Source organism: Typopeltis vanoorti, chromosome 19, assembly GCF_054136105.1.
Source record: "Typopeltis vanoorti isolate ZY-2024b chromosome 19, IOZ_Tvanoo_1.0, whole genome shotgun sequence".
Taxonomy (NCBI): Eukaryota; Metazoa; Arthropoda; class Arachnida; order Uropygi; family Thelyphonidae; genus Typopeltis; species Typopeltis vanoorti.
Window position 1 is genome coordinate 81,997,724 of NC_143567.1, and position 26,466 is coordinate 82,024,189.

The following is a 26,466-nucleotide window of genomic DNA, read 5'->3' on the forward strand; positions in this document are numbered from 1 at the left end:
ACAGCATCATGCTTCCGCACGCAGACCCCATGGGTGCGGAAGCAACACTGGGCTATATGAGACAATGTCTCACTGTACTGGCAGCCAGCCCTACAGTTTGAGTCGTCACTCCCCCATCGAGCTGTGTAGGCTCGAGTGGGCATGGCATTGATCCTCGTCCTGATAAGATCAACATACTCAAACCCAGGGAGGAGTCTGGTGCCATCCCTTATCCAGTCATGCTGGGGAGGCAGCAGATATGACTCTTTTAAAGGAGCACCATCTACAGAACAATGCAGCAGAGATGCCCATCTCTTGTGTTCTGCGGGTGCTGACTCAATTAAGGTACCTTGATAATGGGACCAGCCTTTAGCTTGCCTAAAGTCTTCTTGTATTAATAGGCTGTAGAAAGCTTGCAATTTATGCAACAGTCTATCATGCTATATCCATTCCCACAGGTTTCTATTTAAGTCTACAGTAGACAATCTTGGATTCTTTTTGCTTTTCCTAACGAGTAAATGTGATTTTCTTTTTCTGTCAGGAGAAAAGGTACCTGTCTCCCTAAACCTCTTTAAAATCATATTAGCAGTACCGAAACCAACACTACACTTATTGGCAAATTGTCTTTGAGTTATGGTTGTGTCCAGTTCAATGGTAACATTGTTATAGAATGTGAGCAAGTTGCTAAAACATGATCTTCCCTTAGTAAACCCATATTGTTCATTGCAAAGTAGAGATTCACATCAACTCATTTCTGAATGCGAGCCCTAACCAACTTTTCCAAAATATTCACCCACCACTCCTGAGATACTAATTGGGCGATAGTTGGATACATCGGTCTTTGCACCACCCTTGTACAATGGAATTACCATACATTCCTTCCATTCCAAACAGAGAATATTCTCTGTTCTGAGACTCATATTAAACAGCCTGGTCAAAGGAATAGCCAGTTTAGCTGAACACTCTTTTAGCACATGTTCTGATATCCCATCAGTCCCTATTGCTGAATTCTTATTCAATTTGTGCAACAGCTCTAATACCTCTTCCTCATACATCTGTGTTTCTTCATCCACTGAAGTGGTAGCAGTGAGCTCAATGTTGCATACACCAGGTTGATAGCTTTTTTAAAAAATGGGCACTCATTAGCTGAACAACCTCTTTTGCATCTGTAACCTTCACGCCATCTGGATTTAAAAGAGTTATCCTTTCATATTCATTCTTTCTTTCACTTGCTGCATATTGATAGAATTCTTGTGGGTTGTTTTTAGCATGCAGAGCCAGTTTCTTTTTCCATACAACACTTGTGACTATTCTAGCATGCTGCTTATAACATTTATAACTGACATCATCCTTATATACATGGTATTCCTTCCACATTGTCCTTTTCTTACGAATGTCTTGTTTAACAAGATTACATAAAATTTGTTCACTACTGTATGATGTGAGAATCATGGTTTTTGCATGGAGACTGCTTTGCGAGTGGAATGTATTTTGCTCAAGAGCCAGAAGTGTGACATTGAATGATGAGTCAAGTCACGTTTTGATGAACTTTGTGTCTGTAATAGTTGTGGTTTCCTGTGAGTCTGATCCCCATGGAAGTTTGATGGTGGTAATGTAAATCATACAGACTGATATTTACCTTGAAATAGTTTGCCGTAGAGTTTTTGTTAAGGTTTCACACATTCATAGAAAATCAAAATACGCACATATATTTAAAGGTAACTTCTCAGAGGTTGTTTGGAGTTAATGCAGAAGCAACTAAGGCGTTTCCAGGAGGGAAACCCTGCCACCTCCATGTGAAACTAACTTTCTTTCAGTTGAAAAGTCTTTAACAGGTTCTTCATATCCTATATGGGATTCCAACCAAAGGGCATTATCAGTAGACTGAACTATAGATGCTCACTTTTCAGAGGCAGTAACTATGTTATTTTTCTTAACTTTAACAGAATTGACTTATACTGTAGATGCTTGAGGATGATCTGCTATTCATATTGAATTAATGAAGCTGAATTTCACAAACAAAAATTTTGCTGAAATTAATACACTCCCTCTAAATTAGCTTTTCCAGTACATTTAGCATGTGTGATGAAAGACAGAAATAAATACGTTACATATACCGTATCATTGCTGGTGTAATTTTGCAACTCACATTCCATTTGAACATTAGCCTTACTGGTCTTAACGTACGGAAGTGAAATCTGGACAATAAAACAAAAAGACAAACAAAGATTAACAACAGCAGAAATGAAGTTTATGAGAAAAACTGCAAAGTATACCCTATTTGATCACAAAAGAAATGAAGTTATTATGAAGGAATTAAACCAAGAACCAGTAATAGAAAAAATTAAAAAATATAAACATAAATGGATGGAACACGTTCAAAGAATGAAAACAGAAAGATTACCAAAACAAGCCTTAAAGTACAAGCCATTAGGAAAAAGAAAACCAGGACGTCTTCTTAAACGATTCAACGATGACTTCTAACGGCGGAACAGGCCATGCTAGGCCTAAATCCTTGGTATGATGATGATGACATTCCATTTGAAAAACATGCCCCCCCACACACACACATACAACAGAGGCAGAGAAATGAGAATCTCATGTATTACTTTATTAAAATGACTTGTTTATGAAGATAAAGCCTTTTTAGGCTCAGTTTTGCTATAGCCTAGACCTAAATCCTTGATACGTATGATGATGATGACATTCCATTTGAAAAACATGCCCCCCCACACACACACATACAACAGAGGCAGAGAAATGAGTGTATTACTTTATTAAAATGACTTGTTTATGAAGATAAAGCCTTTTTAGGCTCAGTTTTGCTATAAGTAATTTTTTTGTGTGTGTTTGTGTATTTTCATATTTCTAAGAAGCATATAGTCATGCAAGAAAACACTAAAAAATTACTTTATTCCTCAATGAGATACATATGTGAATAAGCTCTAATATTTCTCTTCATATTCCTGAAAACATTTAAATTATCAGTTAAAACAATTAAAGATACTATCAGTTAAAGATAATTTTAAGTATGGTCTTTTTATAAATGATAACATCACCTCATAATTATCTCTAATTTTTCTGTACATTATTTAAAATTGAATATACAGAATCTTTTGACAACACCTATTTTAAGTTAGGGTTTAGCTAAACACAAACTGTTATATATCGAGTTTATTAATCTTGCAAATTATTACAAATTTTCCAGTCCATTTGTGTATATTACATTAAGTTATTTTTATAGATTTTAGTTCTGATAATCATATCTAGTAAATGCTCTATGCTGAGTAATCCTCAGCATTAAATGAATTTTAGGTGATTTTAAATTGAGGCATTTTAAAGAGGCAGATTGGATATTTGTCAATTGACTGCTTGCTTGTTTGTATTTATTACCTGGTCATTAATTTATAGCTTTTTTTTTTTAATTGCAGTTTAATGGTCTTATTGTCTTAGTAGCAATAGGGACATTAAAAAACTACTGAAAACAGGAATAATAGCACTTTGCATAATTTGTGCTCGATTGCATTCATCTGTAGTACACTCACACACAGCTGATTTGATGTCAACATTGGTACTGTAGTAACAGGACAGTCTAGGATGTTTTTCAATTCCACAACTTCGAATTGTTCTTTCTTTTTCTTTCCTCACTGAATAAAAAAAAAAAAAAAAAAAAAAACCTCAATTAACTGGCATTTCAAAATGTAAAATAGCTTCAAAATCATGTTACAAAATTTATTATTTATCTTCATTCAAGTGAATTTTGTTAGGTAAAAGCAATATATTAAAGTATAATATAAGATAAGAATACAACATAATTTTTTTTTTTTTCAAATAACGAAATCTAATTACAACATAAGATTCACTGTGTAACATTTTTCTTTGTTTGTTGCTTGAATGAAACTTTTGAAACAGATATTAAAAACAAACTTGGCTTGCACAGCTGCTGAGGAGTGTTAGACATTAGTCTTACTCCTTAGATATACAGTAACTTTCATATTTTATTTCAAAATTAAAGTCAGATTCCCTCAGTCTATTACCAACAGCTACAGATTACATACAAGATGCATTAATACCTATAATAAACAGTTTAAATTCTGATTCATCAGATGTAAAACACAATTACAAACAAATATATATTAATATCAATTAATGGCTTTGATATTAATGTTTTCACTGCTGCAAAAATGGAAGCCAATCAAACTCTCCTTGATGACTTATTTTTAAATTTTCTTTTATAATTTGAATTAAAATATAATATTCAAAACTTTAGGCTATATGTTTTCCAGTCAAGGATTATATTATTTGATTATTATGTATTATTATGTCTTCTTGAAAATCTTGTTGAGAATTTTTATACATCATCATCATCATCATCATCAAATTGCTGCCATGTACCCTCAAGGGGTTTACAGGATATGACAGTACTACATGAAAAAATTACATCATTACTAACTTCCTATCTACAATTTTCCTCCAAATCAGTCTGTTACTTGTCAAGACTCCAACATTATCAGATCTTATATTTCTATCGTCTAAGGCACTTTGTACCGTATCAATCCACCTATATCTTGGTCTTCCTCTGGGTCGTTTTCCTGCCAACCTGGCAGAGAACACTTGTTTTGCTAATCTTTCCTCTCCCATTCTATTTAAGTGACCATACCATCTGAGATTAGCTCTGCTAACGCATTCCTGGATGCTGACAATGTCAAGTTCTTTCCTAATATCCTCATTTTTAATATGATATTGCCATTGATGCCATCTGTTCACGCCTCTAATCTTTCTCAGGACTCTCATATCTGCGGTCTCTAGTCTTTGGTCAAGTGTTTTACTTCTGACCCAGCTCTCAGATCCATAAGTTAAAATTGGTTTGAACACAGTCTTGTATACAGCTAATTTAGTGTTCCGACTAATTTCTTTCTTATTCCATATGAATTTATTCAATTGACTTCCCACGATACCAGCTTTGCTGATTCTGTTGTCTATTTCTATATTTAGTTTACCATCTTCAGTAAAAATTGTGCCTAAGTAGCTGAAATGTTTTACTTGTTCCACCGGTTCTCCATTCACAACACAGTTGACATTTTCAATGATTCTGCCTATTTTCATTGTCTTTGTCTTTTTATTGCTGACCTTCATACGATATCTATTACAACAGCTATTCAATTTAGTCAGAGAATCTTGCAGACTTGTAGCGGATTTATTTAGAAGTATAACATCATCCGCATAAAGCAAAGAGCTGACATTAACATCTCCAATTTTGATATCAGGTTTAATACCACATTCCTTCATAATGTGATCCATATAGATAATGAATAACAGAGGGGATAATGTACATCCTTGTCTCACACCAGATTTAACATTAAACCATCTTCCTGTACTTCCTTCAATTCTAACTGCTGACTCACAACTCAAATAAAGACTAAGTATTGCTTGATATAATGCCCCATTGACACCATATAACTGCAGCGTATTGAATAGCTTCTCTCTTGGCACCTTGTCATATGCCTTTTCCAAATCTACAAAACTTAAATACAGATCTTTGTTATATTCCCATGCTTTCTCGACTATTTGTCGTAAAGTGAAGATCTGATCCTGACAGCCTCTATTTGGCCTGAATCCAGCTTGTTCTTCATCAAGCTTTTCTTCCACAATTCTTCTCAACCGTTTCTCAAGTATACTTGCATAGATCTTGCCAGGAACACTCAGTAGGGAAATACCTCTGTAATTCTCACATTCAGTTTTATTTCCCTTTTTATATATGGGTACTATGAGAGCTCTACTCCAATCATCGGGAATTCGTCCCTCTGTCCAGGCTTTCTGAACTATGCAGTGCAGCCACTGTAAGACTTTTATACCACCATACTTCAGCATTTCTGGTCGAATATCATCTACTCCTGCTGCCTTTCCACATTTCAAGCCTTTGATGGCTTTTTCTACTTCAAGTATGGATATGTATTCCTGACTGCATGCCTGGTCAGTGTTTTTTATCACTGTGCTGTCATCACTGCTTGTTTCATTTAGCAGTTTTTCAAAGTAATTACTCCATACTTCAAGGATATCTTTTTCTCCTGTTTTCATTTCACCTTTATCATCTCTAATTCCTTTTACAGCACTCTTTCCTCCATTCCTAAGCTTCTTCAACACCCTCCAGAATATTTTGCCACCTTCTTGATATTTATTTTCTATATTCTTGCCAAAGTCCTCCCATGACTTTTGTTTAGCTAGTTTTACACACTGTTTAGCTTTCTTACATTTGTCTCTGTATTCTGTAAGAGTAAAAGCTGACTTATTTGCCAGGAACTTTTGATATGCTTTCTTCTTTTCCTTCACTGCCTCTTTAACTTCCTGTGTCCACCAGGGAGTTCTGATTTTTTTATCTTTGCACACAACCTCACCACATGCCTCTCTGGCAGAATCAATCAATGTTTCCTTCAGAGTTTGCCACTGAATCTCCAAGGTTTGATTCCTGTTCTCAAACTCTTTCATTTTCTTTTCAATAATATTTCTGTATTTTAGTCTACAGTTTACATCTGAGAGCTGCTCAACTTTTATTCGCTTTAAAACTTTCTTACATGTTATTCTTTTCAATATGAAATTCAATTTTATCCTGCTCAAGACTAAATAGTGATCACTTCCAATTTCAAATCCTCTGTACACTCTGGTGTCCTGCACCAGGGAGAAAACATCACTATCAACAATAACATAGTCAATGAGACTTTTCTTATTCCTAGCCTCTTCTCTCCATGTGAATTTGTGCACATTTTTATGTTGGAACATGGTGTTAGTAATAACCAGTCCATGTCCTGAGCAGAAATCCAACAGATATTTGCCATTATTATTAGCTTTGCTCTTTTCTCCAAATTTTCCCAAAATATTTTTGTATGTCTCACAATCATTTCCTACTCTACTATTTAGATCCCCAACAAGGACCAACTTTTCATTTTTCATTGTGTCAGTTGCTTTTTCTAAAGCATCAAAAAATTCCTCCACTTCTACCTTAGTAGAACCTTCTGTGGGACCATAGGCACAAATAAGTCTCATTGTCCAGTTCCCCATTCTCATATTTGCCCACATTACTCTACTTGAGACTGACTGCCATTCAAGAAGATTAGCCTCGTATTTTGTGTTGAATACTATGGCTACTCCTTCTTTTCCTTGATTGTTATTGCCTGAATATAACATTTTGTATTTATTGCTCAGAAAGATCTCACCAGTTTTGGTCTTTTTTGTTTCAGTCACCCCTATTATGTCGATCTGGTACTTATCTAATTCCTCAGCTAGCTCCCTTTCTTTGCCATTCAGGCTTTTTACGTTGATAGTACCAATCTTTAACTCTGGTGATGTTGAGTTGGGGTTTGTTTTCAGATTTGTTCCAGTAGCTGACTTTTCGCTGTTCGCCCTGGTTCCCTGGCGAAAACAACGGGGGCCTTGTTTAACCGGGCGACGCCCCAGCCGGCATGAAATTTTGTCATGTTGTACCATCATTTTTTATTTTGGTTTAACCAATAAGAATACAATTTGGTCGGCTAAATCCCAAATTGCCAGCCCATCCTCGTTCGTTCAGTATCAAAGTAGATACCCAACAGGGTGCACCACGAGAAGGTGAGGATTGGACATTAGGTCAGAAGCCCTGGTCGGTTCTCCGCATTCCTTTAAAGGCTATGTGGAGGTCTCTTCTCAGTTATACAGCTTTGACCCTTAAGCACCCCGAATTTTTATACAATACTGACTTGCATCAAATGATCTTTCAATTGTTATCCAATGGGTTTTTTTTTTTTTTGTTGTTGTTTTTCTTTAGAAACTGGAGGCACACACACACAAACTTTTGTCAAGGAATATCTTCTGTTATCCTTTTCTTCTCTTCAGGTGAGATATTTGAACATAAATAGCAATACTCAGTGTAATCTTTCTTTTTTGCTGTGGGAAGAACCACGATTGGGAAATGTCTTCCTTTCAGTCTGAGGGGTTGGTCACCAGGTGATACAAATCTTGTTTTAGTGTTTGCTCTCAGTGCATGGACATTATGAAAAATTTCTCTGATGATAGTCATTTGAAAATCTGCAAGTATTATGTTTTTAAGTGTTTTTATTTTGTACAGTGTTTGAGAATTTGAAATAGGTGCAGGAGATCAAAATACAACTTTCTGTATCACTTCAAGGACTGATACAAACATCCAGCAGAACTACTTATCACGTTTTGACCTGCCAACTGCAATACCATATTGTATTTTATTACACAATGAGGCTTCATTATTGGCTGATTAATGTGTGTCTCTCTTTCCTAATGATTTCATGTAATTTTTATGACTTCCTGCTATATTTCCTATCACTGGAAAGATGCAGGCCCTGTGACACATTGGCCAGGAGATTTCTTCTGCTCTATACACCAGTGTAAAAATTTTCCTTGAAGTAGCAAATGTGGATAGAGAACTGCTTGAGTTGAACTCAGTTATATTCAAAATAGATGTCACCACATGCCTACGAAATGCAAAAATGCTTAAAATTGTTTTTGGCATTTTTTTTTTTAAATACAAAAAGCATGCTCGAGAATGCATGCTTTTTATATGTAGGGCCTGTGTACGTTGATAGAGTTCGCGTCACATTTTATGGCTATTATTTCCGATATTCTAAGCATTGCTTCATTGTCTTGTCTGTCTACTATGATGGCCTTGTCGATCTGCGGGGTGTGTTTTTGTTCAAGGGCGTGAACAGCTATTTCCGTTTTTCCTGTGCTTTGTATTCAATTTTTCTTTTTGATGTTGCGTTTTTTAGTATTTAAATGTTCTGGAATAGGGATGTTACAATCACGGAAGTGTTCTTGTAGTCTTGCCCATAAAGACCTGATGGTGGAACCTGTGTAGTGATATCACAGTCTTTTTGGCAGGGAAATTTATAGACTACGTTGTGGTGTTCAAATATTTCTTTTAGTGTGTGAGATTTAGTGGGTTTTAGGAGATTTGCCAATTTTTGGTTTGTGGTGAATACCAGTTTGTAGTCAGTATGTTTGATGATGTATTTGTAGGCTTTGTATGTGTTTTGGGTGTATGGTAGTTTGATAATTTTTTGTGTAGGGAAGTTTGTTTTGGTACTTGGGTTGTTTTGGTGGTTTTTGGCAATCTTGTTTGCGTAATTTATTAATTGCGTAGGATAGTTGCGATTTTTGAAGGTCTGTGTTAGTTTTTTTTATTTCTGCGTTTAGATTACTCTGATTGGTTGAAAATTTCTACACATTTATGAATTGTGATAAGATGACTGATTTTTTAACGGATATGGATGGTATGAGTGGAAATGGAGGTAGTTTCCGATATGTGAGGGTTTGTGGTATACTTTCGTGGCTATTTTGTTATGTGTTCTGGTTAGTGTCAAGTTTAAGAAATTGATGGATTTGTTCTGTTCGGTTTCTATGGTGAATTTTAGTCTGTTGCTGTAACTGTTTAGGGACGCTTTTAAGGTGGTGATGTGTGTAGGATTTCCAATGCACAGAATATCGTCCACGTATCTGCCATAAAAGGTGATGTGGGGGGGGGGGGGGTAGGAGTGATTCTATGTGTGCTAGGAATAATTCCGCTAGTTGTCCGCTGATGCTTTGGCCCACGAGGAGTCGGAAGATTTGAATGTACATATTGTTGTTGAACTTGAAGAAGTTTGCCGAGATTATTAGTTTTATTAGGTTAATAATGTCATTGGGCGTTAGTTTAGTACAAGAGTGTAGGATGTGATCTTCTGTGAGTAGTGTGTATACGATGTCTAAAGTTCTGGGGACATCCATGTTGGTGTATAAAGAGACCGAATCCAATGAAGTGACGATGTCTTCCTGGGATAGGGTTAGGTTTTTTATTTTTTTGAAAAGGTCATCCGAGTTTTTTATCATGAAGTTAGATGCTGTAATTAATGGTTTGAGAAGTTTCTAACTTCTCAAAGTATCGGCGACTACTAGCGTGAGCTAATAGTCGCCGATACTTTTATAGTTTATTATACTATATTCGGCATGAAACTCTCTGAATCCAATCTTTGAGTTTCTTATTCGGTTTTAAAACAATATGGGATTTAATATCCCCTTAATTTAAATAATGTTTATATCGCCAAAATGAAGCCTATTTCGGTCTCATTTATATTTAAGTAACTTAATGGGTGCACCTTTTTGACAACTTGTATAGCAGAGTATATAAGTTCTTTTCGCTATACCCTTTGGTATTAATTTGGTCTAGCTACTCACTGAAGAAGCCTCAATAAAGGTGAAACCAGTCTGGGTAGTGACCTCCCGCCATAATGTAATAACAGCATACATTTCCTAGGAAATGTGTTTTACATTATGGAAAATACCAAGAATAGCGATCAGAACTTTACTACCACCTTTGCTGCGAGTTGCCAGAGTTTGTACTATGTATCGCCGATACTTTTATAATTTATTATACTATATTCGGCATGAAACTCTCTGATTCCAATCTTTGAGTTTCTTATTCAGTTTTAAAACAATGTGGGATTTAATATCCCCTTAATTTAAACAGTATCATCTTATACATGGAAAAATACAGTAAGTGTCAAATTTTGCATTTTGGGATCCAGAGATGGAATGTTACAATGTTCTATTGGTGGATCTGTACTGGAGGAAGTGAAGGATGCAAGGAATCTTGGGATGATGATGATGGATAGGGGAAAGGAAAAAAAACTTGAAATTCAGGGGTACATATTGCAAAAGTGTTTGCAAAAACCAAGAATAGTACCACAATACTGAGAATGATGTTGACCAGTAGAAATTGGAATGGGTGGGGTTGTTTTGAATTACAGCCAACTAAGGTTATGTGGCCAGTGTATTGTGTCTTAACTGTGAGGATTCTTCTAGCCAGTTTTTCATCCTATATTGCAGGATTAAAAATCCTACCAATTTCATGTGAGACTGGCTAATTTATCTTCACTTACCAGCAGAAATGAGAAGATGATAGTTCCATTCTATCACTTTCTATAACAGTCATCCATATGTAGCCAAATCAGGTCACATCTCAGTTATTGTGCTCAGATTTAGTCAATCACTCTATGGGATTTAGAGAGGTTGGTAAAACCATGTTTTACATTTTTTGATAAGCCTAAAGTAGAAAACCAGACAGCACTTAATGTCAAGCCAAATTGTAGTTTAGTGAATTGTAGCTTCTTTTCTTAGAATTGAATCAAGAAACAAGCTTATGCTTATGTAGCTTATGTGCCCCCATGCAGGAGAGCTCATATTGAGCTCTCTCCTGCATGGGATACTAAGTATAACCAGTGTGGCTATCTCTGGAAGCTGAGATGGCCTCATTTACTGATTGATCAAAGGGATGAGCAGCAGGTTCTTTGCACAGAGTGGTTGGTGAATGAAATGCATTGCCTGAGTGTGTTGGGTGCCGAAAGTGAACAAGTTTAAGATACAGTTCAATGATCTCTGAATTAGGTTAACTTATTGTAGACTTCTGGACAAATATCAAAAAGTGGTATATGGAGGGGCAGAATCGAAGCGAAAACAGGTGACTAGTAGTGTGCCGCAAGGTTTGGTGCTGGAGCTGTTGCTGTTTATTTCATATGTAAATGATTTAGGAAATAACCTGAAAGGAAATATTCAGTTGTTTTCTGCTGATGTGAAACTGGAGACCCTTGCAGGACAGTTTAAATAGGCTGTCAGTATGGGTAAAAGATAATGGGTGTCAGTTTAATGTGGAGAAATATAAAGTTATGCATTTTGGGATAAATAGATTACAAGCTCCATATCACATTGATGGCACTGTATTCCAGAAAATAGATGAAGCTAGAGATTTAGGGTGGTGGTGGACTGACAGTTAAAGTTTAGCAGACATATTGCTAAGGTAGCCCATAAGATTACTTAGCTATTGAAAAACACATGAACAAATAGAGATAAGGAAGTTGTTATTCCTCTTTATAAGGTCTTGATATGTACACATCTGGATTACTGTGCTCAAATCTGATCTCCTGGGTTTCTTGGGGATGAGGAAGACGATTCAAAGGTGAGTGGTCTGTGGAACATTCCCTGTGAAGATAGATTGAGGGTGTGTGGATTACTGAAGTTGGTTGATAGGAGAAGAAGAAGAGAAGGATATGATAGAAACATTTGTGTTGTTTAAAGGGTTTTAATGGATTGATGCAGTTGAAATGTTTTAGCACTTGGCTGGAGGGAGCCAGAACAAGGGGTCATACACACTACGCATCGCATACGATGCGTAGTATGTATGACTGAGCATCTGCAATGATTGATAATTCATATGTAGTATAGAAATAGAAGACATGACACAACATAAATACAAAAATGAATTTTAATTAGGAAAAGATTTTTGGAAAATTTTCTAGTGTTTTTTTTTTCCTTTTTCTTTGGAGGGAGCCAGGATCCTCCCCCCCTCTGGGTGTGCCACTGAATAAAGGTATGGTTGGTAGGGGTGTGAGGACTAGATTTTTTGCTTGGAGGGTTGTGAATGAGTGAAATGGGTTGCTAGAGTCAGTTGTGAGTACTTTATCTGTTAATGGGTTCAAGGGGAGGTATGATAGATTGTGTGGATAATTTGGGTCTCTCGTGATGAGTCTGGACTCCATAGGGGTGCCTGCCCGTACAATAATAATAGTAATATTAATAATAATCTCTTTGCGTGACAGTGGAGACTTTCCCCCCGACAAGTCCTTTTATGCCATGGAGGTCTCGTGTTAATAATAGTCTGACATCTTATAGTTGGTATACAGTACATTATAGTAGAATTATTGAATTAAAAATTATTTTAAGCCTGATCAGTTTCTCCCTACCTGTAAATGTCATCTTCCTACAAATAGTATAATTTCTTGTATCACTTAAAGCACATTGCTTTAAGTGAACACCACTGCTTTCACCGATTTCTGAACATGATTCATCAAACAGGGAATGGCACTGGTAGCATGTGATACTTGAAGCTGAAATTAAAGAAAAAAAAATCCTTTAAATAATTAAGCCATTCAGCTTATTACCCAAAATTTGTGTGTGTGTGTGTGTGTGTGTGTGTGTGTGTGTGTGTGTGTGTGTGTGTGTGTGTTTCTCCCACTAAAAGAAACTGGGTAACAAAAATAGATGCAATTGACATCTGTGCAACTCACATGGTTAGCTGATGCGATGTTAATTCTCTATAATCTCAGATTTCTAGGAGGGAAATTAAAAGATTTAACTGTTGATTGTTACAGAAATTTTACATTTTTCCTTTTGGAAAGTTGGGTTTTTTTGTCACGTAAAACAGGCGAATTGGCCAGAACACATAGAGGTAACACCATCATTGCCCTAGATGCTTTGGCTGCAATTTCAATCACAACAGCCATAATTGTTGCACTTGCATAATGGACACTATTGAGTGGAAAAGTAACAACAGAAAAAACGTTCAAGAGAATCCAAATCTCCGTTTGCTGAAGGTGATGCAATACAATAGCAACTCCCTTCTACCTAAACCTCCAAACACTTCATTATATAGTGAACTGTTTGGAGGAGAAAAGATTGAAATGTGAGTTAAATTCTGAACTTTCAAAATGTAGTATATATAATATACTACACTGGTGAAATTTACTTGAAAATAAAAAATACTAGTAATCTATCTTTTCTTATTGTCATAATATGCCAGTGAAGTGGATTGATGAGATGCTATGAGAGAGAGGAAAATAAAATTAAAAATTGTTAATTTGCAGAATTAGAGGCTTTTCAATATATTTTTTTAAGAATAAATTTTGATTGAAAATTTAAATGTGCAGTAATTTTTCAATTATCTGACCTTTAAATAACCAAACCCTCAGATAACCAGTCATTAAATGGGTTAATATGTCAGTTGACTTCTGACCACCGAACTGATTTCCTAACATGACCATATAATTAAGATATTAGTATAATGCATTATCAAAGAGTGCAAAACAGCACTAAAAACAGCCATCATTTTCCATTGTTTTTCCTAAGTCAACCTGGGTTATATCATTGAAATGTTCTACCATGATATATGTTCAAGAGAAAAACTATTTAAAAAAAAAAAATTATCTGAATACATCAGACTGTTGAATGTATGCCAGTTAGAGAAGCATCAGGCAATGTAATATTGTAACTTTATTACTAAATCGAACAATAATAAATACCTATATATATATATATATATATATATATATGTGTGTGTTAAAGATACCAAGCAATTTTATAAACTTGGTTTTAATCCTTTTTTGCAAGTAAGCAAACCGGCAGGTAAGTCAAGTTTGCGCCTGAAATGTTTTCAGGTCTGAGGCAACCCATGGTACAGGTGGAGTAATCTCTGATCACTTTCCCTTAGTATCTCCCCTTAATGCGAAGCACATCTCCTTGCAGACATGTATGATGCTATGCATTAAGGGAAGGGCCAGTATCCAGACCGGTTTCGACCTTTATTGAGGTCTCGTCAGTGGGAGCCAGACCCTGAGATGCCAAGGTTGAAGTAATGCAGAATTTATAAACTTGACTTACCTGTCTGTTTGCTTACTTGGGAAAAAAGGATTAAAACCAAGTTTATAAAATTGCTTGGTATCTTTAACATATAGTATACCCAAGGTAAAAAACTTTCTACATCTTTCTCTCATTCTGAGAGTTTTATTTAATAAGGTCAAAGCACCTAGTGGAAACTTGTATAGGTAAAATTTATAAGTTCTGCATTACTTCAACCTTGGCATCTCAGGGTCTGGCTCACACTGACGAGACCTCAATAAAGGTCGAAACTGGTCTGGGTAGTGGCCCTTCCCTTAATGCATAGCATCATACATATCCACAAGGAGATGTGCTTTGCATTAAGGGGAGATACTAAGGGAACGTGATTAGAGCTTACTCCACCTTTACCACAGGTTGCTTCAGACCTGAAAATACTTCAGGTGTAAGCTTTACTTATCTGCCTGTTTGCTTACTTGTGAAAAAGGATTAAAACCAAGTTTATAAAATTGCTTGGTATCTTTAACGTATAGCATACCCAAGGTAAAAAACTTTCTACATATATATATATTTTTATATATATATATATATATATATACCAATTAAATGTTTGCACTTCAAAAATTTCAAAAGTAATAGAGTTTACAAAGTTGTTGATCATTAGTGTGAAGTTTTAATGATGCATTATCAAAATATTAACTCTGCCAGATGAGACTGTAGAAAATACTTCGGTGCAAGCTTCACTTATCTGCCTGTTTGCTTACTTGTGAAAAAGGATTAAAACCAAGTTTATAAAATTGCTTGGTATCTTTAACGTATAGCATACCCAAGGTAAAAAACTTTCTACATATATATATATATATATATATATATATATATATATATATATATATATACCAATTAAATGTTTGCACTTCAAAAATTTCAAAAGTAATAGAGTTACAAAGTTGTTGATCATTAGTGTGAAGTTTTAATGATGCATTATTAAAATATTAACTCTGCCAGATGAGACTGTAGCTTGCCATAATCAATCTGAAGGCACTCCATGAAGGCTATTCCATCTAGTTACACTAGATGGCATAGCATAAGGTTTTTTCAGAACTAATAAAAGGAAAATTTCAGACCCCATAGAGAGGCAACACATACCTATGGTATGAGTTGCCTACAAATTTGCATACAGATGAACTTTTTTGTATACAAAGAAGATAATGCTCTATGAAACTCTAAAAGCTTTTTATCCTAATACAGAGAGTCTGAAGTACATGCTCTCTGCACCACTTAAGATGACACTGCATGTTGGTTTGGGTAATGTGGTACTTGCACATTGCAGTCCTATGATGGAAACTCAACCTCGAAAAATGAATCATGTTATCAACCTCAGTCTTGAATATTTTTGTGCAGATTCATGTTCCCTGTAGATGCCTGGAACTATGCATTCAATGTGTCGGCCATCGAATGATAGTTTTTACATATTATCCTTTGTAGCACCCTATGGTTACGTTCGGTGAGTGTGGTGAGTTGTCCACTGCAAGTATCACTTGCAATTGATTCCCTGTGCTCCATCTCAGTATGGTTTGCTGATTATTGACCTGGGATTGCCTAATTTGTCGAACAGATAGGCCTGCAACATGGCATCCAATCACACCTCCTTCAAACTTCACCAGTTCCCTTCTCACAGCCATTTTACCTGGACACAGTTGCACTGACTAAGGAGAATCATATTCCTCCAATTTATATTGGCTACAAACACAGGACTAGTTATATGCCGTGATGCATGATCCCTTGCCTATGGGATTATCCTTTCAAGCAGTGTATATTTATTAATTTTATGCCAAAGATTTGAAATATAGTCTTTATTGTCATTGCTGTGTTGAGCATTAAATAATCTGAGAACCCTGTTCTGAAGATCAAACATGAAACTTCCAATAAGCAGGGTAGTGGTCTTAAACCAGCTGATGAAAAACATTTAAGAGATAAAAGCTCACAAACATCCATTCACCAGTAGGAATGAAACCCACAGCCTGATTGATTTTATAGAATGAAGATGCTATCCACTCAGTCAGCAAATTACACTATGCAATATTAAACAGTAATGAAAACAATAGTACAGAAACAAACATAACATTGTGTGGGCAAGTAGTTAGAAGGAATATGCTAATGTGTTTTAAAGAGCTGGAGTTTGTGTTTACTGAGTTTAAAAAAAGACATTTGAAATAAAAGTTTTTTTTTATTATTATAACTGGAGAGGGAAAAAAAAGTTTTTTTATTATTATAATTGGAGAGGGGGAAAAAGTATTTTTTCCCTTCACAAGTTATCCATCCAGAATAACTAAGATTTTTCATCAAAAATACAGCTTGAGAATAGGGAAAAATTCAGTCAAAAACATGCCAAAGAATGAATATTAATCCAGAAACTACCTTCAGTGAATCAGAAACATGGATCTAAGAGGATATTTCTAAGACAGGACTTGAGTTTTGAGGCTGAGAAAATATCAGAAGCTACAAAGTGCCAGAATTTTTCAACAGAAAACATGGAATTGGGGGGGGGGATATATATATATATATATATATATATGAGAACTGTATATTAAGACCTGTACCTCCTCCATATAACTAAGTAGGTTTTTCCTTCAGGATGAGGAACTTGGGGTTTTTTGTTGGTGATTCAACGAATCACTAAAAATGATTGTAGAATATATACTTATGCATGTGCGCACACACACACACACACACACACATATATATATCAATAAATACTAGTTAGGATTAAGAGCATTGCTTCTTATCTAACATGCCATGGAAATATATATACATTATCTACCAATAATTTTCCAGACACTTTTGCAATTTAGTTATTGATACCACAAGGCAAACCCTGATATCAGGCTTTGATCTCCTACACCCTTTGAGGGAGGTTTTCCACCAATGTGCGGCAGAAATCATGTGGAATTTGTCTCCATTTCTCCATCAAAGCAGCACTCAGTTCAGCGACAGATCGAGGATGTGCTGCTCTGGGACCTCAATTGCTGCTCCAATTCATCTCACAGGTGTTCAATGGGGTTGAGGACAGGGCAGTCGTTTAACATCCATCTCTTCATACCATTCCATAACAGCTGCAGTTTTGTGGCATGGGGCAGCATTGTCATTTTAATAGTAACATGGATCCATTCTATAAAAACTCCACAGTGTAGGCAGCACCTGATTTTTCAGAATATCAAGGTACTGAGCTGCCTTCATGTAACCATGGACAACAGTGGCCCCACTCCAAACCAGCTGAATGCACCACACCATTACTCCTCCACCACCAAACTTTACTGTGGGTATAACACACTGGTAACAAGCGTTCACCAGGCTGCCTCCACACCCCACACTCTGCAATTGCTCCAGAGTACCGTTTTCCATTGGTCAATTGTCCAGTTAACACGCTCTTTGCACCAGGCCAGACAAGCTGCCTTGTTTGTTATTATGTTTGGTTTGTGTACCGCTGCTCTTCCCTGGAAACCCAGTAAATGGACTTCCTTTCATATAGTATTAATGGTCACCATGGTATTACTGGTGTTCTGGAACTCATCACAGATGATCTGTGCTGATTGTAGCCGGTTTTTGCATGCCACCCGTTTTAACACCCATCCTGTTCCTGTCGGTCATTTTTAGCAGCCCCCTCCCCCGGGTATTTTACTGCACTAGTGATGCCAGAACATCTCTGTTTGTTGATCACATTGCCAACCATTGATTTTAGATGCTCCAGTTGAGTGGCAGTGCCACATATGAACATGTCACCCATGTGACAGCCCACAATAACACCTTTCTCAAGGTCACTGAATTCACGTCGTGCTGCCATCTGTATTCAACTGCTGCGATGAAATACTGCTTCCTACTATCTGTACACCGGTTTTTATGCTATTAACAAACTCTTGGAATATTCCACAACTTCAAATAACAGGAGAGTCTAGACAGTTATTGGTAGATAGTGTATATGAGGGCTGTACATTAAGACTTGTACCTCCTCCATATAATCAAGTAAGTTTTTTCCCTTCAAGATAAGGATCATGTTTTTTTTTTTGCTCAAAAATCACCAAAAATGATTGTAGAAAATATACTTATGCACATACACATATATATGTGTGTGTGTGTATATCAATAAATACTAGTTAGGATTAAGAGCATTGCTTCTTATCTAACATGCCATGGAAATGCATTTGTTGTGTTGCCAAAGGAGAGACTGAAACCTGGCTCCCTACTGATTTACAAGAAATTAGAGCTAAAAAAGAGTGCTGCCTATTCCCTGTAGAGAATGAAAAAGCATCAGATTTTTTATGTTTAAATTTTTTTATAAATATGAAGGGCAGCATGAAAGTAATGCCTTCTATTTTTTGTTTCACAGAAAATATAATTTATTTAATAATAGCCTTTACAAGGATTAATCTATCTTCTGTAAACAGTTTCTCATTTTCAACAATATCTCCCTCGTTCTCTGCTTCTGTCATCACTGAGTGAGACACTATAGACAAATCCCATAAAAGTCTTTACTCTTACACCTGAGAGCTCTTCATGAATAGCTTGTTTGAACTCATCTGCAAAAATGGTGTCCTCAGGACACATCTTTCAGAGGACCAGATCTGGGCTATGGGCAGGATGAGAAAGATCATTCCAGCCAAATTTTGCAATTGCATCTGTTATGTGCAAATTTGTGTTATGTTGAATGTTGTCCTGAAGTAGAAGAACTTCATGTTTCTGATGGGCCAAATTCTAAGTGCTTTTTTTTTTTTTTTTTCAGTTCCTGCAATTTTTTCACTTACTGTTCTGAATTGATGGTTTCTTTCTCCAAAAATAAAAATATACCCAAGGGAAATCCCATCCTTGTTCTAGAGCATGGCTGCCATGTCTTGGCCTTTCTTCTTACAGTGAATTAAGATGATGCCATTTCATTGATTATCTCTGTTTCAGGAGTCATAATAGAGAAGCCAGGTTTCATCACTGTGACTATTCATGACAGAAAAGCTTCCCCCCCCCCCATTCTTTTCTTTGTAGTGTTGGCAAAATTCCTTAAAGGTAACTTTCTGGACTTCTTTGTGTTCGTCATGCACAAATCTTGTAGCCACCATCATAATGATGGTCATCACCACTCTTTTCTGATACAACTGCTTTACACAATTTGAGTTGTGATGTCATTCCTTGATCAGTGCATCAATGTGGCTTTTTTGTTTGTCATCTCTACCATTGCTGGCTGGCCACTTCAAGTTTATCTCTGAACTTGATTTCACCACTCAAAGTGTCTGGCATAGCATTTGACTGTGCTCGTGCCACTGATATCATCGCCATTCACATTTTCCAGATAGGTAAATTTCTATTGGACTCATCTGCAGTAAGGAATTTGGTCAGCACTGTCTGCTTCATAGATGCATCTATGACAGATGCTATTTTGAACCACTTTATGCTTAACTCATGTGACCAATTACAGTACTACTTGCTGTGGTTGAACTGAAGACCATTATTCATTAGGTCACATTATAAAGCTTTCCACCATGTTTAACTTTAAGAAACTAAAAAAAAAAGCCAGCAAACATTACTTTTGTACCATCCTCATAGTTTATAAAGATGAGACATCAGTTATTCTTTGTGTCTCATAATGCCCATGATGTTTTTCTTATTTGCTTTGGCTAGTTAAAAAAAAATTACTGAAAACATCTCTCCAGTATTATGGACAGTGATACACCATTTTGCTACTCGAGTTTGAAAAATATGACTTCTGCATTGATTTACTAATATTCTCTCTCTCACTGATTTCATTTTTTACCCATTAAAATTTCTTTGGTAAAGCATTCTGAAGATGCTGGCTGATTTCTGCTGGTCAGTCAATGGCCTGGACTTAGCTCCTGCTGCCAATGGCTTGCTGTCTAATAGAGCTGAGGTATGGCACATGTTGGATTTTTGCCTTCTACTCAGTCAAATCAAGAGTTGGTGCATGGGGGGGGGGGGGTTTGACAGCTGCTGTGCACCAGCACTGCACAGTCTGGTAAAGCTAACATACGGACTTGGATCTTGAAGTAATCCAAGTTCAGAGGTATGAGAGATAGTGTGATCTGTTTAAATTTCTCAAAGTAAAGGTTGTGGACAGCTTGATCAAGCTCTGAATCAAGGTTGTTTGAGGAATTCTTATCCAAGATGAAAAGAACTGGATTCTGCATGCATGTCTTTCACTGGGTTGGGCTAAGTTCATGTTCAATTACAGACTTGGTTGACAGAGCTATCACATATAGGCTGAACCACCTCTCTTATGTTAGATTACCATTTAAAAGAGAGGGTATTTATTGGCTGAGTGGATAGTGTACTTGCTCTCCAACAAACAGATTGGGAGATTGAATCATCATGGGCATGGATGTTTGTTAATATCTTTAGGTGAAAAAGTTACTAATTAATCAAGCCACTGGAGGCCTGAATTGGCTTGAAAAATTTCTTGTTTGATGTCTAGAACAGGTCTCCCAGTTTATGTAAACTTTACCCAATCACAACACTAAATAATTACAACCTTTCTTGGCAAATTCACATAAAAAATTATGTTCAATTTCAGAATACCAAGTGATGTGATACTACTCACACATCTGTGCCATCATATGTAAGAGTGGTACAAAGCCTGAAATGTCCAACTATCAATCTGTCAGTACTTCTGGAGTGGTGGTGAAGATTTTGGAAAAGTTAATTAGTTCTCCAATACAGAAATAGGTTGACAGAGAATCTGTAATTTGTAATGAACATCCTGCATTTATTAAGGGAGGATCATGTTTGAGAAACTTAGCTCATATTCTATAATAAAGTTACCATTGAGTTAGATAAGGAAGATGGATACACCATGATAATTTTGGACTTCACTAAAAGGATTTGACAAATGGAAGACATTTAAGCTTTGGTGAGCTAGATTTTCTGAGAGTGGTTAATTGGAAAGAGATGCCATTGGAGGTGGCTAGTGCGAATGAATTCAAGCATAGTTATTCAAGAATTTGACAGGAGACATCAGCTGTTTGCTCATGATGCAAAGATAGGCATAATAATCAAGACTGGAGTACTTGCAGAACCATCAGAATAATGCAAGGCTGAAATTGTGGGAATGTGAAAATGGTGCAATTCAATGTTAGTAAATGAAAAGTCATACACTTTGGTGTAATAAATATCATATTATATTGGTAGTATTATACTAGAAGAAACTGATCAGGCTAGGGAACTTGGAGAAAAAGTAGATAGGAAGTTGAAGTTCAAGGGCCATATAGCAAAAATTGCAAACACAACTTGGAGGTTAATTGTGATATTGAAAAAAACATTCACATGTAAGGATGAGGACTAGTCATTTCGTCTCTTTACAAGGCCTTGATAAGACTTCACTTGGACTGTTATGCGTAGGTCTGTACTCTTGGTTTCCATAATGATTCTGATACAGTGGGGAGAGTGTTATAAATGATATCAGGATTGAGGAATCAAGATTATGAAGACAGTTGAGAATTTGAGGACTACAGCCACTAGCAAATGGGAGAAAGAGTAGGTAATATGATTGAGACTTACAAATTCTGAAATCGCCATATACAGGATACCATTAGATGGAATTTGCCATTTTATGGAGGTAGAGAAAGGATGGGAGTATCCTTGAAAGTTGAGAATTAATGCCTTCAAGAAAGAGGGCGAACTAGATTTTCTCAGAGTAGTTAACTGGAAAGGAGTGCCAGTGAAGGTAGCTAGTGCAGGTAGTATGAATGAATTCAAGAATAGTTGTCACAGCTATTCAGGTAATAAATATGTAATACCTTGATGATTCCCTGGAGGTCTTGGTAAATAACAATCAAATGTTACATCATCATAAATAATATAAAATGAAAGATCACCATTCCTAGAAATTTTTGATTTTTGGAAGACAGTCTCAATTCACCCCATATATTTGTGGTGAAAATTTTTGAGTCTTCCCCACACACAAAAATAACATTTTCTCAGAAAGAAATATACCACTCAAGAAGACACCCCTCCCCCATGGGCAAGGTGCATTGTGCCATGTAATAACGAATTAGGTGTTGTAGTTGTGTAAATTAGAGAAATATGATGCTCCAAAATCAGTGCACTTGTATCTGGGTGAAATGGCTGTGAGAAGGAAACTGGTTAGAAAGAAGCATTGTGATAGGATGCCATGTAGCAGGACTGTTCTGTTATTAGGCCACCCCAGGTCAAAACAATGATACCATACTGAGATAGAAGTGCAGGGAGTCAACTACAAGTGCTACCCGCAGTGGATGACTCACTGAACATGACCATAGGATGCTACAAAGGTTAATATGTAAAAACCATCATTCATCGGCTGACACAGTGAATGTGGAGTTTAAGACATCGATTGAGACATGACTCTCCACAAAAACATTCAGAAATGAAGGTGACAACATGAGTTTCTATCATAGGACTGCAAATATTCAACTCCCCCCCCCCCCACACACACACACATTATCTGAACCAACATGCAGTGTAATCTTCAGTGGTGCAAAGAGCACGTACAGTGGGATGTGGCAGCTTGGAAAGCTGAGTTTTGGAGCGACAAATCGTGCTACATCCTCTATTGAGCAGATGGACAGGTGTGGGGGTAGCAGACACCTGGTGAAAGTCTTACCAGAGTGTGTAACCCAAACTAAGAAATTCGGAGATGACGGTTTGATGGTATGGTCCTGTTTTTTCTTGTTCTTTCCTCGGACTTTTTTTTGTTTGTGTTAACACGAACATCGAACTCCGAGAGGTATCTGAATGTTCTGGACAATACAATGCTTCCTACTTTGTGGCGTTTCTTTCTACAGAACTGACCATGTCATTAGGCAACTACTATAACTGGTGGTTTGTGGGCATGAACGTCACCACAACTGATTAGCATATGCAGAACCTTGATCTCAACCCTACTGAATATCTGTGGAATGAATTGGAGTGTCGGGTGATGTCAAGGGACATCCGTCCCACAACAGTTTAGGACTTTATTACATGCCTACAGGGGGAATGGTCCAAAATTCCCATTGATCGCTATCGTACACTTTGGAAAGTATGTCCTTTAGTGAAAAGACCCTACATCTTATTAAGGTGGGCCGTTTGTTCCTCACACTATGGTGTCCATTGGCTTCTTTCCAAGCAGTGTATATTGCAACTTGCAACAACTATAAAAGGACCATCAACAAATACAAATCATATTTTGAAGGGGTCAGTGCTAGAAACTCGTCTCCTGTCCAAATGGCAGTCAAGCCTTGTGGTGAATGGATAAAAGTGGCCTTTGCAGCTTCAAATTACTGTCCAATTGCTCTCACCTCTTCTCTAAAACCATGGAGGTCATCAACAGTCAACTTCCACACTACATGGAGATGCAAACACTAATCAGTGACCAGAAATATAGATTCCATTACTCCCAATCTACAGTTGATTTCCTAACCTTCACCACCCATCCCTGAAATCAAGTCATGGAAAAGTTCAGAGAAGCTCAGGTGGTTAACGACATCTGAAATGCATATGATCAGGTGTGGAACAGACTTAGCAAACTGCCTTTTACGTCTACCTTCCATCCTCTGTGACTATACTGCCTACTTTCTCATTTAACTGCAGAATAACATGTATGCCACAGTTATGAATATTCCACAGGTTTCATTATACAACAGAGTACTTTCTCAATTGTTACTCACTACGAGTCATTGTGGATGATTCCCTCTCCTTAGATTTCCCCACCAGTGGATGGAAGTGCAGAACCCAGGATTCTGTACTTACAGACTTCAAATCCTGTCCTTAACTTCACAGATTCCTCTATTCCTTCACTCCATTCCTCCTTTTCATTTGATAAACCTTGTAGTGCCCAACTGTAGAACCATTAAGAATGAACATGACAAATGTGCTGAACTTTGATCTCCTAGCTATATTTCAATGGGGCAAATGAAGTTGTAAACCTTGTAGATTTCATTGTCACCAAACCTCAATCCTGGGTTATCTCTCGCAAGAAAGAGCTTACATCTCTTCTCCTAACCAATAATAACCTGATATCCAAACATGATCATAGCCACCACAGCTGACAAAAACTCTTTAAGACACTACTTCACACCTTTTCAATTGCTAACTCTATACAATTCCCAACCATTGAATATTGCTCATATATTTGGAGAGTTGCATTATAATCTCTCACAGATCCGCTTCAGTCCCTCTTCCATAGACATTCTGTTTCGGCCTTATGCTTGTTCTACAGATACTTTCACAGATAATGCTTTGCTGAATTAGCCACTGTCATTCCTCCGCTTTCCTCCAAAATCATAATGAGAGCTGCTGAGAACAAACACCCATTTACAGTTCAATTTGAAACTTGCTGAGCCAACTTCTTTACCTCTTATTTCATTCCATCTACTTCTTTTCTGTGGAACAACTCCACAACACACACCATATCTTCCCCAAAGAAATATTTTTATGTTATTTTTAATTTTTTACATTACACTGTCCTAACAACATAGCAATAACTAGCGTGCACACAGTGTGTATATATATATATACCAGGGATGAATTCTCTATGCTTGCTGTGCAAGCTCATTACTTGAGAAAGAAATAATATCTATTTGTTAATAAATGCATGCATTTATAAGCATTCCATTTAGGCTTTTATTTTTGTAGACAGAAGATGTCTTAAGCTTGCACGGCAATAATTGAGCTTTGCGTTGTGTATCGAAGGCCGATGCTTGCTCATCTAGTCAAAGCTGCCTAGGCTTGCTCGGTTGTAGGAGCTTCCAGGTCCTCGCTGCAGCACTGTGATTTCATGCATGTGCATTAGCCATTTCTGACCCCTTCACATTGTCTTAAACACAGGCCATACGCAGTCAAAGTAGCTTTAGCCAGTGAGCTTCAGCCGGCCTTTACAAGTGTGCGTGTTGCTTGGGAAAATTAAGTTACAACCAACTTTTTATGACGATGTTATTGATCAGTTCATCAAGAAGAACCGTAGGGTAGAATTTGTATTCATGTAGCTAAATTGAAAAATATAGAATATTATTTGTAATGTTGTATTTGTATGATTAAATTATATTATTATTACTGGCAACTCCAAGGAGTCAGACTCATTAAGGGAGGCCCTGAACATTATGACAAGAACAACTATTCAACATCCACAGAGTAATTATCATACTTTGCCTTGAACTCATTCATAGTCATGGCACCCACAACAGACTCTGGCAACATATTCCACTCATTCACCACTCTTCAAGTAAAAAAACTTGTTCTAACACCCTTGCTAACCCCACTCTTGCCCAGTTTCCATGGATGGCCCCTAGTCCTCCCACCACCAGTCCTGTTCTGAAAAATATCCTCTGAATTAATCTTATAGTAACCCTTCAGTAATTTGAATGTCTCAATCATATCATCCCTTTTCTGCCTACCAACCAATTTCTGCAACCCACAAATCTTCAACCTGTTCTCATAAGGTTCATTCCATAGACCTGCTATAATCTTGGTCACTCACCTCTGGATCCTCTCCACCTCCTCCCCATCAAGAAGAAACCCTGGGGCACTAGTCAAGATGGGGTCTTATCAAGGCTCGATAGAGAGGAACAATAACTTGCTTGTCTCTGCTCGTCAAAGTATTCTACAGTAACCAAGTGATTCGATGAGCTGATTTAGCCACTTTTGCAATGTGCCCCCCTAAACTTCAACTCCCTATCCACTAACACTCCCAAATCCCTGGCTGCATCAATCTCCTGGAGTACAGTTCCACCAGTGTGGTATACTGCTGCTAATCTTTTCACCCCGAAATACATAGCCTTACACTTTGCCACATTAAATTGACATCCATTCTCCTTAGCCCAGTCCTCCAATCTATCCAAATCATCCTGCAAAATTTTGGCATGTGCATTCACTATTGCTCTACCCAACTTTGCATCATCAGTAAACAAATGAATTGTTCCTCTCAGATCCTTTCCTATATCTTTAATGAACAAATTAAATAGTATTGGTCCAGGAACAGAACCTTGCAGCACACCACTAGTCACAGGTCATCTTTTGGACTCTACCCCCTGAATAAACTACTCTCTGATA

At 36.9% G+C, this 26,466-nt stretch overlaps 2 protein-coding genes across 2 annotated transcripts in view; one reads left to right on the forward strand and one right to left on the reverse strand.

Moving 5' to 3' along the window:
* The window catches only part of LOC150096294 (uncharacterized), a 232,568-nt gene that overhangs the window by 97,909 nt on the left and 108,193 nt on the right, over positions 1-26,466 (forward strand). The gene's annotated exons all lie outside the window — the stretch shown is intronic.
* The window catches only part of LOC150096295 (uncharacterized), a 49,265-nt gene continuing 25,670 nt past the window's right edge, over positions 2,872-26,466 (reverse strand). Inside the window, exons 2-3 of the mRNA XM_090409373.1 lie at positions 12,756-12,899; positions 2,872-3,626 (exon numbers count right to left, since the gene is read on the reverse strand). Coding sequence (XP_090265499.1) covers positions 3,421-3,626; positions 12,756-12,899 — 350 coding nt within the window. The 3' untranslated portion in view covers positions 2,872-3,420. The remainder of the gene's footprint in view (positions 3,627-12,755; positions 12,900-26,466) is intronic.